Raw genomic sequence first — 15939 nt, 5'->3', positions numbered from 1 at the left:
ATTCTGCTTTATGCTTGTAAATTAGCCCCACCCAAATCGGAAGCTGGATTGTTGGCCCTCCAGTGGAGGCTAATAAGGATTCTTTAGAGTTTTCAGTTCAGGAACCTCTCTAAAGGAACATACGTTGATTTGGCTAGAACTGAGCTGGTTATGATCAAATACATATTTCAACATAGTTTTCAAAGACCTAGCTCCCCATCCCCACAAGGAACTTCATAGTTTGTGGGGGTTTTCTTACCTTTTATTTTGACTGAATATTAATGCTAAAAACGAAAACCACAAAACCAATTAATCAGCTCTAAGCTAAAAGATAGATAACATTAACTAATGAAGTCTGAACTACTGTCAGATGGGTAGGAGGCTCCTTTAAACTGCACAGTCCCTGGAAATAATTCATGAAGGGCACATTTCCCCCCCACACACACCAGTAAAATCTTCAGGCTTGACCTTCTTGTCATTGCTGAATAGATTTCCTCCCCCATCCCCCCACTCCGTCCTAGCAGCTACAGTTTCTTACTAACAGGCCAACAGCTTCCACAAGTTAAACAGGCGTACATTAAAACCAAGATTGCTTCAGTGCATTGAATCAATTATATTTTGAATGCAGTAGTGTCTAGGGTGACCAGGTGTCCCGTTTTCGACCAGAACACCCAGCTGAAAAGGGATCCTGTCAGCTCTGGTCAGCAACACTGACCAGGTCATTGCCTGTCTGGTTGACAGTGCTGCGCAGCAGGGCTGGCAGGTTCCCTGCCAGCCTCTATGCCGCGTGTCTCCCAGGAAGCAGCCAGCATGTCCCCCCTCAGGCTCCTACGAGTAGGGGCAATCAGGGGGCTCGGCACACTGCCCCCACCCCAAGCACTGCCCTCGCAGCTCCCGTTGCCTGGAAGCTGTGGGGGCACTGCCTGTGGAAAGGGCAGCCTGCAGAGCCACCTGGCTGTGCCTCCACATAGGGTTCAGAGGGGGAACATGCCGGCCGCTTCCGGGAGCTGCTTGATGTAAGCGCTGCCCGGAGCCTGCACCCCTGATCCCCTCCACGACCCCAACCCCGATCCCACTCCTGCACTCAAACCTCTCATCCCCAGCCCCACCCCAGAGCCAGGACCCCCAGCCAGAGCCTTCTCCTTCCTCCACATGCCTCAACCCCCTGGCCCAGCCCTGATTCCCCTCCCACCCTCCAAACCCCTTGGTCCCAGCCCAGAGTACACTCCTGCACCCCAAATCCCCAGCCCCAGCCCCACCCCAGAGTCTGCACACCCTCCCAGACCCCAACCCCCAGCCCAGAGCCCCCTCTCACACCTTGAACCCCTCATTTCTGGCCCCACCTCAGAACCTATAGTCCCACCTCAGAACCCATACCTCCTCCCACACCCCACCCTTGCCTCAGCCCAGAGCCCCCTCCCATACTCTGAACCCTTCAGCTCCATCCACCAGCCCAGACCCCCATCCTGCACCCCAAACCCCTCATCCCTGGCCCCATCCCAGAGTTTACACCCCCAGCCAGAGCTCTCACCCCCTCTTGCATCCCAATGCACTGCCTCAGCCTGGCTCCCCCTCCCACATTCTGAACTCCTCATTTCTGGCCGCACCCTGGAGCTCACCCCCCTCCCCCACACCCCAACCCCCTGAAGCCAGCCCAGTGAAAATTAGAGTAATGAGGGTGGGGAGAGCGAGCAAGAGGGGGTAGGGGTGGAGCGAGCGGGGCCAGGGCCTCGGCCTCATAGAAAGGGTGGGGCAAAGGTATTCAGTTTTGTGCAAGTAGAAAGTTGGCAACCCTAGTGGTATCTAGAGGCCAAGGACCCATTGTGTATAAAAGCAAATAGACAGTGACCCTGGCTTACTATCTCAGTGCAAGATTATAGCTAGTTAGCAGGAGGCACAGGTGGTGGAAGTACAAGTAAATAATGAAATGACACTGGTTGGCATGAAATACCATAGTTATAGCAAACCAGCTGCTTAACCAGTGCTCAATGTTTTGTAGGCATCATTGCAGAGAAGAATTTTAAGGAAATAGCAGCCACCAAGCCACCTAAGGGAGAAAGTTAGCTATTAATCCTTATTCCCAGAGCTGTGCTGCAATGTGTTTCAAGATACACAGTGAAGTTAATCTAAGGAATTGTAGCAAAGAACTGGAGCAGTCAATAATAAATATGATAAAAGCACAAAATTGCTTTGACACATGAATGCCTTTTCTATCTCTTTGGTCTAGACACTCAACTTCTGAAGAAAATTTAGTTTCTGTAATGAATTATTCCCCTCTGATTATTGGTCTAACCCAAATATATTCTGAAAAATTCTCACATGACTTGCACCATTGATCTCATAATTGAGTACATATTATACACCTTCTAATCATTCTGCACCTTCTTTCATTCTAAAATTTCATAAATTAGAAACTGAAGCTATACAGGCAATCCAATCTGGGACAAACTTCAACTGCTGTTAAATAATACAGAGCAACAGTACAGAACAGCTGAGCATAGTCATACTGTAATAAGGTTAACATGCTACAGAAGTTCAAGTAGAAAGAATGCAGTTATTTTTCACACTCACTCTTTGCTCTCAGGCTCACCCCTCCGAGGGGTCTCTGGCACCCTGCTCCTGTCAGTGTCCCAGTTCTAGTTAGTTTGGCTTCTTTCTTGAAGCAGTGACCCCAGGGCTGCCTCCGTGAGCACCTAGCCCATTGATACAGTCCATTGTGGCTTTCCTTCTCCTAGCACAACCTCTCCCAAACACTCTCTTCCTGTGCATGGCCCCTAGCAGACCTTTGTAGACCAAGGTGTGTCCCATCCTCTTAATTGGCTGGACTGAGCTCAGCAGCTCTGACACAGGGACCATGGGCCCAGTTCTACTTACCACGTCTAGCTACCCTGTGACATTCCAATACAGTATCTACAACATTAAGTGAGGAGTTGTGTTCCTGAAAAATGCGACTTTAAGCGAAACGATGCTGAGCAAAATCCAATTTCCCAAAAGATTTCATGTAAATGAGGGGGTTAGGTTCCGTGGAAATTTTTTTCACCAGACAAAAGTATAGTCTTATAATGTGTGTGCGTGCGCACACACACACACACACAGTATAAGTTTTAAACAAACAAACAATTTAATACTGGTACACGGTGATGATGATTGTGAAGCTTGGTTGAGGTGGAGGAGTCAGAGGGTGGGATATTTCCAGGGAATGCTTTACTGCTAAACGATGAACTAGCTTTTGGCTGAGCCCTCAAGGGTTAACTCACTAATGTAGCCCCACTCTACAAGGCAGCAAGTATGGAGGGAGGCGAGAGAGCATAGCAGACAGAGACACACACCATGTGTGAGAGAGAGAGAGATGCACCTTTCCCCTTTAAGTAGCTAACACCAGTCTTAAGTACACCGCCTTGTTAATTAGATCAGCTTGCAGAAACCACAGCTGCTGTCTGGAAGCTCCCTCTGTCCTGAACCCTGTCCTGTGTCACCCTGGTCTATGGAAATGGGGTAAGCGGGGTGCAGGAGCAGAGGAGAGGGGGACACCCTGACATTAGCCCCCTCATCCCCCTCCTCCCCCATACAGCAAGCAGGAGTCTCTGGGAGCAGCTCCAAGGCAGATGGCAGGAGCAGCATATGGCAGTGGGGCGAGGGACAGCTGAATGCCAGCAATTGCTAGCCTGCTGGGCAGCTGCAGCACAGGAAAGTAAGGGGAGGGGGGAGCTGATGGGGGACTGCAAGTCCACTCTGATTCCAAGTCCCCACCAGCTAGCTGCAACGGGTTGCTCTTCCTGAAAGCAGTGGACAAAGCAGACAGCTGCCAAACAACATTATAGGGGAGCATTGCACAACTTTAAATGAGCATGTTCCCTAATTGATCAGCAAAGTAACAATGAAACAACGTTAACCGGGATGACTAACTATACAGTAACTCCTCACTTAATCAGTGTTCCAAGATCACTTCCTACAGCTGCTACTTATCCCACTGCATGGCCTTTGCCTTTTAGCAATTGTACAACTGTCATGCTTTCTAATCCAGTCAGGCAGCTGAGAGGACCTTCCCTGTGAGTACACTGCAGCCTCTGTACTTCAAGAATGCAGAGTGAGACCAGAGATATAAGATTTAAATCACAACTCTATTAGTTAGATGACTCTTGCAGACTGAGCATACAGACCCTGAGTGCCTGCATCATGTTGGAAACCCCCCTGATGCTGTGACTCCCTCTGGTGACTACACGACTCATTTTAAAGAAACCAACATACTACAATATGTCAAAAAGATCTCTGTTTCTGTACCCCATGCTGGTGGTTTGTTAACTTTTATTACTAGCCACTATCATGGAAAGGATATGTTAGAAGTCATGAGTTTTACATTTCACTTAAAGACAGTCAGATTCATTGTTAGTCTCATTTTAGAGAGGCTACTTTCACAGGCACAGTCCTGACATCAGTACAGCTCCATCTCCTGCATTCAGAAGTTTTGTTCTTGCTCCACTGATCCATGCATACAAACTGTCAGTCATGTACCCACAACTGTGTAGGGAAGGCGCATGCACCGCAGGGATGCTAAGACTAGATGGTGTCTCCTCTCCCCTTTCCCAGCTGCAGAGGGTGCAACTCTGTAGAGAAGAGCCAGGTGGAGATTCGGGGGGAGGAGGGGCAGAAGCACCCCAGCACAGAATGTTAGGTGGGGGTAGGACAAAGGGAATGAGTCTCAGACACACCCACCCCTCCTCCCAGCACCATCAGGACCCAGAACTGTAGAAGGAAGGCTCCACACACACTTTGGGGGCACTAGGACCCAGGTGGCATCCCCTCCTCCCCCACTATGTGGCCTTGGAAGAAAGCAGCAGAGGAGCCAGCCAGAGACTCCAGCAGCTAGGGGGAGAAGCAGCCACCTCTGGTCCTTCAGAGAACTTTCTAGTTTTTACTGGACTGTCTCTGCCCTGTGCTGACTGGCTGTTTGCTCCAGCCCACCCCCCTTCCTCTGTCTCTTCACCTCAGGATCAATCCTCTTACCTTCTTCACCCCTTTCCTGGCACCTGTAACCTCACCCCATCAACACCCCTCTCCTTTCAGCTTATCCCCTCTAACTAAACCTACCAAAACCATACAAAAAAAATGGTGGGAACCCAACATGACCTTTGCTGCCATCCCATTGTTCACTCTGCTTGTGTGTTCTGCTCCTTTCCCCCACCTCATGTCTGTCTTGTCTACTGAGGTTTTAAGCTCTGTTGCTCATGGAACAGCTGCTGCACGCTGAACCAACTGGAGCTCCTCACAAGCAGGATTCTACTGTGATTTGGTGGAGGTGGCATTGTGGGTTTTCCTTTTTATTGTACTTCATTGAGGCAGGATGGTGCAGTGGTTGCCAGCATAGGACTCAAGGGACATGGATACAATTCTCTGCTTTGCTAGAGGTTTCCTGGGTGACCTTGGACAATTCCCTTAAATCTCTCAGTTCCCCACTGGTAACATGGAAATAGTACATCCCTGCCTCACAGGAATGCTGTGAGGATAAATACATTAAAGATTGTGAGGCATTCAGTTGCTATAGAAACATATATAGAGAGAGATATAGAAACATAGGTAAAAATATGCCTGTCTCAATTGTACAGGGTGCCATCTCAATACAGGATTTCAAAAGTCATTTCAGCTCATGCACTACCACCCACCAAAGGTTGTGCAGCTGCTGACAACTATGCTCACACAATACTATGGTTCTCAATCATGTTTTCACTGTCCCTTCGGCAATCCTAATCAGTGTAGTTGCACCGGTGCGGTGCAGTGCAGTGGCGGATTAACAAATTTGCCGCCCCTAGGCCCACAAAAAATCTCTCTTCCCCTCCCCCCCCCGTGCCAGCTCACATCCGCTCCCTCGCGGCAAGCCTGGGAGGGAGGGGGAAGAAGGGGAGTTGCAGCGCACTTGGGAGATGGCAGTGGTGGAGTGGAGGTGAGCTGGGGTGGGGAGCAGTTCCTGGCCCCCCCGGGTTACTCCCTGCACCCGCAGGCCCCAGCTCACCTCTGCTGTGCCTCCTCGGAGTGCCGCTACACGCTTCTCCCTCCCTCCCTCCCTCCCAGCGCTTTTACGCAGCAAGCCTGGAAGGAAGAAGGGAAGCGCGGTGCACCTGGGGGAGGAGGCAGGCCGGGGATTTGGGGAAGGGGCAGAGTTGGGGAGGGAGCTTGAGCAAATTTGCCGCCCCTGCAAATTTGCCGCCCTAGGCCTAGGCCTTGTTGGCCTAGGTGATAATATGCTGCTGGTGCAGTGGGGAGCAGACTATGAAGATATCATAGTGGGTCTTGCAGTTTGGATTTACTTAGCAATTCTGCTGATGATGCACAAACCAAATTAATGTATAGTTCTCTCCAAGAACTGACTGAGGTTTGCAGCAACTGCAATAGTCATGGATATCAACTGATGTGACTGACTGCTTACCAGGATCAGATCTGCTGAGTAAGAAAGGGGAGTTTTTATGTTGTCACTTTTCAAAGGAGCACACAGTTGGCATTTTCATTTGAATTTACAGTAACCACCCCTGGAGATAACACAGTCATGACTCACTGTGCTCATGTCCAAATTTAGCATGATGGGGGTGCAGTTTCCTAGCTTTTTTGATATTCCCCCCAGGTCCAGAATAACTCCAAGGCTGAAAACCACATTGACTCAAGGCAGATGCACTTACTGTGTCCTGTTGGAATCCTGGAAGTGGGTGAGCAGAAGCCCGCCCACTGCTAAAGGACGTCCCCCAGCCTAAGGGGAGGATCCACAAAGTCCGGGATCTCAATTAATTACAGGGGACAACTAAAGATACAACAGGGACAGGAGTGAGGTGACAGAGCTAAACAAAGGGAACCTGACGGGGACACCAAGCAGAGAACCCCAGACAGTGCCCACAGCTCCTCGGAAGTGTCAAGGGAGTCAGTGGACGCCACCCAGAGGAACTCCGCCTGGATGCATGAGCGGATGGAGGATCAGAAATAGGCTCCGCAGTTGCAGGAAATCCCATCAGCCAACCTCCTCTCTCTGGTCTTGTAGATGGCCATTTTGGCCAGTGATAGGAGGAGGTTGACAAGAAGGTCCCACAACTTGGTGGGGCCTCGGATAGGGAGTGCATAGATAAGGAGGTGAGGGGAAAAGTGCAGCCAAAAACATAACAGGATATCTAAGAGGAGCCGAAATAGGGGCTGCAACCTGGCGCACTCCAGATACACGTGCCAGGGTATCCCTCACGCCGCAGAAGGGGCAGGTGTCCAGGACAGGGATGAACCATGCCAAGAACACAGCCATGCTCATGGCCCCATGAAGGAGCTGCCAACTTATGTCCCCGGCAGGTTTTGAGAGCAGGGTGGAATATAGGCTGGCCCACCGGGGTTCCTCACCCTCCAGAGGTAGTAGGAGGTCCCATCACTTCGTGTCAGGGCAGGACGCGAGGGTGAGGACGTGAAGGGTGTGGAGCATGAGCATGTACAGATGTGTCCTTGGCGCGGTCCGGAAACAAGCTGGCTGCAGTTTGTGCAGCCGGCTAACATGAAGGGGTGGGATGGCCCACAGGGCAGGGGCCCAATGAGAAGGTCTAGAGGGCCTGGGGTGTAGGGTGAGCAGGGGTGCTCTCCCGCAGGACCTGGTCAAGCTAGACCCGAGCAGTGGGCAGCAAAGCGGCCCTCACCTCCTGAAGTACGCACTGGGGAGTATGAGGGCCGGAGAGCCCCATGCACTGAGCGAGCGTCAGGGGATCCAGCCAGTCTCCCTGATCGTAGTCCAGGAGGTTCCGATTCTGGTGACTTCTGCCAGGACCAGCATCTGTCGCGCCGAGTGGGACTCCGCCACCTGCACATGGGTCTGGGGGTTGAGTAGCAGGGGTTCTGCAAGGAGATCTGCCCCCGCCGGACTACCTGCACCATAAAGGAGCCTCTGCAGGGCCTGGAGGTGGAATACATGGACCTAAGTGAGCAGGCACTTCAGGCCCTGTCTTCCCTCTTCCAGAGGCACGTGGAAGACCCCTGCAGAGACCCAGTGCAGTCCCAGCCAAACGAACTCTAGAACCAGCATCCGGAGGTTGTCCAGGAAACTTGGGGCTGGGACCAGGGTGTTGAGCCAGTGCCAGCGCATGGACAGGACTAACTGGCTGAGCACAAGTGCCCTCCCTCACAGGGAGAGACATTGGACTAGTCCCATCCACCTCCGCAGCTGCTCCGACACCCTGCCCTCTACACCTTGCCAGTTTTCTGGCAGAGATGGATGCATGGCAGAAAGGTAAACGCTGAGATAGAGTAGCGGAGCCATGCTCCGCTGGATGGCCTGAAGCACAGGTGTGATGGATCTCACTTGCCACCTGTCCCTGACCACCAGGCCAGAGTTCCTGACCCAGTTGACCCGGGCAGAGAAGGCCACTGAGTAGATGGCTGACAAGCCTCCACCCACACCAGGTCGCCCGGATCCTGGATCACGAGGAGCAGGTCATTGGCATAGACTGACAGGACCAGCCGCCACTCTGGCTCATGGAGCACTGACCGGTCAACCTCTGATGGAGGAGACAGAGGAAGGTCTCTATCTCCAGAGCATACAGCTGGCCTGACAGCAGATATCCCTGATGCACCCTGAGCCTGAAGCTGACTGGCACAGTCAAAGTCCAGTTGAGCCTGACCAGACACTCTGCAGAGGCGTACAGCACCTGGAGAAAACCCATGAACTGGGGTCCAAAGCCAAATGCCCACAAAGTGCCCAGGAGATACACGTGGTCCACCCTGTCAAACGCCTTCTCTGATCCAGGGACAGAAGGGCAAACGACAGACCATCCCTACACCCAAGCTCCAAGAGATCCCGGACCAAGTACAGATTATCAAAGATGGTACAGCCTGGGACTGTGGTTTTTTTGCTGCTTGGGGTGGCAAAAACCCTGGAGCCAGCCCAGCTGGAATGTGCTGAGTAAAGAAACAGAACAAAACATGAAACCCTCTACTCCTCTCATTACCAAGAACCTCACCTTGGGTTGCACATTACTTAAACCACAACCTTCATTTCTTAAGGCTGACAGCAACATTACCATGCCAGAATGGACAAAACCACATACGTAGTTTCCATTCTATTCCCTTCCAGCCTCAGAGAGGTTCTGCAGGATCAAGAGAAAGTCATTTGAGTAAATCCCCTCAATAAAAGTTCAAAGGCAAGGCCAATATGGGCATCACCCTTATCTATAGGCCTCCAGACAGAAAGGTTTCAAAGATCAATGGAATGGGATGCAGTCACCCTGGGAAACTTCATAGTTTATACTAACACCTCTTTTGTCTCAATGGCCTCAAATCTCTTATCTACTCTTTCCACCTCAGGACACACAGTGTCTGGTCATAACTTGGACCTTACCTCCAGAATGGATGTCTGGTTAGAGAACATGACAATTACCTCCGCATCTCTCAATTCCTAATCAGTCCATCTCTTACAGGTGTAAGTCAGAATCCACCCTGTCTCCCTGTAAATTCCTCCTTCAAAAGGCTAAACCCATTTCAATTCCAAAACATCCTTAGAGTACCTTAACAAGAAGCTAAAAAGTAGGATTAAATGAAACACTGCCCCTCACTGATTCATCTCTGCTACTTACTTAGCCTCAGTTGAAAGACACTGCCACCTTGGTTTCTGTGATGTCTCGCATCTCTTTGGTTTAACAGTATGTGACAGATCAAGGAGGAGGGAAGGGAAAGAAAGCAGGTTAGCAGCAGGGGTGAACCATGTGAGCTCAGGCAAGTTGTGAGTTAAAACAGATGGAGGGAAAGAATTCTTAAAAGCCTCCGTAAACCTTAGCTATGGAGGAGGGTAAGAGGTGCGGCTACTTTCACCATAAAGCCTAGCTTAGCAGAACTTCTATGGGTCTTCAGTTGTCCATTAACCAGGAAAGCCTTTACTGAAACCCACCACCCAGTAGCATCTTGAGAGGGAAGTTAGTTCTACCTGCTTCACATACATGATAGACATCTTATCCAAAAACAAGGGGCATATTTTTGAGAGCTTATACTGCTGGTATTTTAGTATTCTTGGGACATCTTATATGAATGCTGATCCTGTCTCTCCCTGTCCAGTTTGTGAAATAAGATATAATTCAAATACACAGTTTTATGACAGCAAGTTATTTTGCATCAATATTATAAAAACATCTTTCATTGATAAAGCATTTTAATGAAAAAGCATACTATATACTCAAGAACACAAAGTGGCAGGGGTCACTAGACTGGGAGACCACTTGGATTACATTCCCAGATCTCCCATTCACCTGTTGTGTTAAGACTACTCACTTCATTTCTATGCCTCAGTTTTCCCATCTGGAAAACAAGCTTATTCATACTTGCCATGCTTTGTAGGGTATTCTGAGATGTACAGATGAGAAGCCTAAGATGAACTCATTATCATGGCAGTGCAGTGGTCACTTATTAAGATGGTAACCACAATATAGTTAATGCTATTGCATGACATTCCAGTATTGTCTGCCTTATTTAAACAAATATATGTACAGTACATTTATCCTCTGCTCTCAAATTACTGAATAAACTAATTGGCAAATATTACACGATCTCCCCTTAGTCATACCAAATATACACCATGTTTCAGAGCAGATGTTTTCATCTTTTTTAAGGGTGGACATAATACTGCTTTACAGCATTCTGCTAGTTGATTGCCTGGTAGGTCAAATTGGATTAAAACCAGGGCCATAAAGCTTGATGAAACATTTCTATAATAATGGGTTTAATGCAATTTGACCCACAGAAAACCATGCATAGCCAATGCTACAAAGTGTTTATGCAATGTTCTATTATGCTATTCCTGATAAGATTATTTATGCCTACAGGTGCAAAAATAAACAAATCAAGTCTTTGCAAATTATCATTAGGGAAAAGCTGCAATACAGCAGCTGTTTCACTACTCTATAAAGCACTTGTCTGCCTTATTTAAACAAATATATGTACAGTACATTTATCCTCTGCTCTCTAATGCCAGTAAAGTACCTTCATATACTTTAAATAAGCAGGTAGTGGTCTGTGCCATTCTCACCTAGCATCTTATGATGCTAGTATTTCCGTTCCCTTATTCACATTCACTCTCAATTTGTCTTGGTCAAACTGCAACAGTATGTTTCTTTGAACTAATCAGGGGTGTAGTTCAAATGATAACTGGCTCACTATATCCTTAATTTGCAGCAGGAAAATGAATTGGAGATAAACTTTCAAGTATGAAATAGCTACATCTCATCAAAAAATTCTTCCATTATCTTCACCCTATTCTACTGAAGTTGTGTTACTGCCCTGATGTGCACTGTATGTATAAGTAATCAACTATTTTTCTCTCAGCTGTACTGATGTGTTTCCCCCCCACTCATACTCCACCACCCCACTCTCAAGATTGCAGTTTACTCATTTGGTCCCTATAGTAGGTCAAGTTGTGGAATACCTTGCATGCAGTGCAAATAATCCCATTGCCTTTAATTAGGTGACTCATGAGTATTGCAAACACGATTAGCAGTATAATCAGCCATAACTCCATCATTCACCTCTCTAATGTGTTTCTTCAATTCCAAGCCCTGTCATGAGCCCAGATAACAGATTTAAGGAGGAGCCAACAACTTGAACTCAAAAAGGTGATACTTAACAGGTGTTGTTTCATTTTTGGCAATAAAGGATTTTGTGTCATTTTCAGAGACAACCCTAGTTATTTGGGTTGATACAAGACAGAACTAAACGAAAGCTAACACACTATTATTGTATCACCTGTAATTTAATTGCCTAGACATTCATTTTGTCAAACTGACACTTAAGATTTTATTCTTGTACTAAAAGTAGAAAAATTTCAACAGAATAATTTCAACAATAACTAATTACATACTTTTCTTTAAAATGTCACTTGCCTTGGTTATTTTCTAAAGGAAACTTCAGCTAATGTGTTTAAGGTGCTAAAACAATATAAAGTGTTCATGATGGTAAGTTGCTAGGTATTCTAATTCATTATGCAAAAAGTTACACAGCTAAATAGTCAGACCACAAACCCGAGCAACCATCGTGGAGCAACTGTAGACTGACTAATATTAGAAACCCCTCCTACTGATAATACTGAAAAAAAATTGATTTTGTGTGCAGCTATATTTGTGGATAAATCAGTTCAGTAAAAAGATACAGCTTTTATACAGACTAATCTATTAATTGAACCAGAAACCTTTGCTGAAGAAAGCATTGTTTATTTTATGTACTAAAAAGGATGTGTTATTTCAGATAATGAACAGTGCTTGTGGCATTCGAATCGCTGCTATGGTACAGCTAGCAAATATTATAAAGACTCTTGCAGTCACATGCAACACTTAAAACCATAATGCGTGTTCAGTGATCACATGAATGGAAGCTGAAGCCAGACAAATTCAAATTAGAAACAAGGCAAACATTTTTAACTGTGAACGTCATTAACCTTTGGAATAAGCCAGCAAGGTAAGTAGTGGATTCTCCATCTCTTGATTTCTTTAGATCAAGACTGGGTGCCTTTCTGAAAGATATGCTTCAGTCAAACACAAGTTGTTGGCATCAATGTAAGGGTACATGGGTGAAATGCATGGCCACAGGCAGTTAAACTAGATGATCTAGTAGTCTTTTCCATCCTTATAAGAATCTATTACTTATTAGCCTTTATTTACTCTGGCTAGCATTACACAGAAAAAACTGAGCACGCCCAGAATCAGAGTGTTGTCTACAAAAAAGCTCAACACAGACTGAGCACTTAAATTGTTTTCTTATACACAAGTGATTTAAATTCTATATTTAAAGCAGCACACTCTGATTACCAACATATGGACATTAAGACACAACATCCTACACAAATCCAGCTGTTATAGGGCAGATGATCAGCTTGCCAGAACACAGAAGTTCAAAATTAAAGTTACATGTTTCTGCTTTCTGTCCCCCGCCTCCTTACCACTGAAACAGAAAATCAAGTATCTTAGCCCCTTGATTTTGCAATGGAAATTACCACCAGTACAGAATACTTAGATTTCACAATTTTACCACTTCTGTGCATGGAAATTAAACAAGGAGAAATTATTTTGCTTTTATTATTTCCTCCAGGAAAGTAATAATCATTTTACTCCATGTAACTATCAGCCCTTATATGATGTGTACTTTGAAGTTCTCTGTTCTCTCCTGGGTTTGTCTTTTTTTTATTTTTAATTTTAGAAAATCCTTATGGTGCTGTGTATATAAGTATGCATCAATGTGTATTTTAACAGTGACTTAAAGTTCCTTGCTAGCAATAGCGGTCTGCCCAAGGGAGCGAGAGAAATATTTTGTTACTAATTAGTGGAAGGTGCTCAAGGGACAAATTTTGAGTGCTTCTGTTCCAACTTTGATTATTGTGGTTTTCTTGAGTTTAATTTAGCACAATTACAGCATTCCTGTTAACTCCAGGAAGAACGCCAGTCTCTGTTTAATCAGAGAAACCACAGATGGAAGAGGTCATCCCTCCAGCCAACAGAAGAACTTCATTCTTATTTATTAGCCCCTTTTCTAGTACCACTCTCAAAGCAAGTGAGGGGTTCACCTCCTTCCCCAATAAACACATGCATTACTTTTCCTAACATGGAAGTCTGTTTTCCCATTTCAACTCCATGTCGTTCCTCAAGCAGTACCCTAAATAGTTCCTTGTTTTACTGCATGCTGACACCCTGAAAACCCTGGCCTTAGTCACTGGAAAATGTAGCATTTCCCTACCATTTCTAGAGTGGCAGCCTGATTCTTCCAGCAGTGGCAATGAGTGAGGTGAAAAAAATCTCAAGTAGGCAACACAAAGTTTTCCCTGCAAGCTCCCCTTTGGGTTTGTGTTAACACAGAATTTGTTTTTTTTTTCACAAGGCACTGCAGGAACATGGTAGGGAAGGGAGTTCATTGCACTGCAGCAAATACTTGCCCACATCCTGCTTGAAAACTGAGAGGGGGCAAAACCCAAATGGCAGTCTGCTACGTTACATACCCACGCCGCTCCTCTCCGTCTCAGTCTTGCGCCAGGGCGCCATTGCATCTGTGTCCTCCAGGTCCCAGAGGATGCCAGCCCCCAGCAAAGCCACTGAATGTGAGCAGTGTACTGCAGCAATGGTGCGAGTGAGGCTCTTGGAAGTCAAATCTGTTACCCGGCTCTAGTCACTGATGGCCTGGGAGGAAACTGGGGCTGACTAACGTGACTGCTACTGCTCTGTGCACTTTGCTGCTGTTCGCAGAGGCTCCTGCTTCCTTCCTCTTTTCTAACTCTCTCCCAACTGAGTCAGTCACTACCAAAAAGTCACGCTTATTGTGGGGGAGGGGTGACCTGAAGTGGGTGTCTTAGCAACAGGAAAATGACAGTAATATGTGAACAGACAAGATGGAAAGGGAGTCACGCCAAACACTGCCTTCTACCATGCATCTTTCAGCTCTGGACCTGGTCCCATCTACAAAAAAGGCTACTGTGCTGTATGACCTGATTATAATATTGCAGCTCTCAACACTGAACATTTGAATCTTGTAGTTCAAGTCTCCGTTCCCATACTGTGCTACAGCCTTGGATTTTTCCAACTGGCCTCACAAGATGTGACTTAACTATATGGGAACTGCCATGTTTTAGCTCTGTCCTGCAGAGTAGTTTCACAGCATAGACATAGCAAGGAAAAAATATGGCTGCAACCAAGGATGGATGAGTTTTGAAATCTTTCATGTAAGATTTAGGGCAGTAAGTAGTAAACAGTAATGGTAGTTGCTTAGGGTCCTCTAGTTCAAAATAGTGAAGCACTTTAATATTCCATTGTAATGTCACAAAACCACAGCTCAAGAAAAACATGGATTTTTCCCACTTACAGCCTGATCATACAGTCCATGCTCAAAACTCCCATTGACTTAACTTTAAGTTTTGGGCATGCAAGCATCATATAATCTAGGTGTTCAAAGTTGGGTTGGAGAGCAAGATACAGATGACCTATGACATGAAGCCTCACCTTCACTTTTCTCTCTTGGCTTGTCTTACAAGGACAGAGGCTTAAGAAAATCTTTTAGATGAAGTTATGTTCTCAAGTTTTTTCAGTGGGATAAATTCTTTTTACAAGATTTCTTTGCACCCACTTTTTACCTTTAAACATTTCTGAAAAATTCAGTAGCTCTAATGCTGCTATGACATTCTGCACTGACAATCCTGGCAAATTCAATCTTCCTTTCATCCACAGACCACAAACTCAGGCACAGACACTGCCAATCCAAGCTTCAGTTTACTGAAGACAGTGTGGAGCAACAACAGCTCTTTAGTGTTAGCTTGTGAACATCAGTCCTGTCTGCAAACTTGAGTGTTTCAGTTCTGTTTGTTTTGTTGTTAATTCAAGCCCTCTATGGCGCAGGCTTATGAAAAAGGGTATTTTCAGAAGGGTGATGGAAGTTCCCAAGTGACCACTTATTTTAAGTCAACTTGAAAAAGGCACTTTACATTTCAGCAGTAAAGATAGCATTTGATATACAGAAATGGGAATTTACACTAATGGGGATTCTGAGCCACTGAAATTCTCCCCTCATGCAACCGCCAGTCTGTTATTCCCACCTCTGTAGAGAAATTTTTAGCCCTTCTTTGTATGTAGGCATTTATAGTGTGCAACTCATCATCCCCAATTTAGACTAATGGAGCAAATTAATCCATTAGCTAACTCACATTAGCCTGAATTTACACCAGTGATAAAATTTCTTTTGATGTGTCTCACTGAATTTGTTGTATTCAGCCATCCTCTCTCTCTATTTTGTTGGACCTGAATGCCCAGGCATTCTTAATTTGACCCGTTACTTTGGTCCTCCCAGATAGGCTTTCTAGAGTGTGACAGGAGACTCTGGAGAAGATTGGTCTTCTTAGGCACTAAGGGTATGTCTACACTACAAAATTAGGTCGATTTTATAGAAGTCGATTTTTAGAAATCGATTTTATACAGTCAATTGCGTATGTCCCCACTA

General features: G+C 46.2%; 1 protein-coding gene across 3 annotated transcripts in view; it reads right to left on the bottom strand.

Annotated features, from left to right (window-relative positions):
• The window catches only part of DOCK2 (dedicator of cytokinesis 2), a 509152-nt gene extending 494935 nt beyond the window's left edge, over nucleotides 1-14217 (bottom strand). For all 3 annotated transcript variants that reach the window (XM_039483819.1, XM_039483820.1, XM_039483824.1), the window contains exon 1: nucleotides 13955-14217. In XM_039483819.1, the coding sequence (XP_039339753.1) occupies nucleotides 13955-13997 (43 nt within the window). In that variant the 5' untranslated portion in view covers nucleotides 13998-14217. The remainder of the gene's footprint in view (nucleotides 1-13954) is intronic.
• Between the last annotated feature and the right edge of the window lie 1722 nt (nucleotides 14218-15939).

This window comes from Mauremys reevesii, linkage group 8, assembly GCF_016161935.1.
Source record: "Mauremys reevesii isolate NIE-2019 linkage group 8, ASM1616193v1, whole genome shotgun sequence".
Lineage (NCBI taxonomy): Eukaryota > Metazoa > Chordata > Testudines > Geoemydidae > Mauremys > Mauremys reevesii.
Note: the sequence above shows the minus strand (reverse complement) of the source record. Positions and strands in the feature narration are given on the sequence as shown.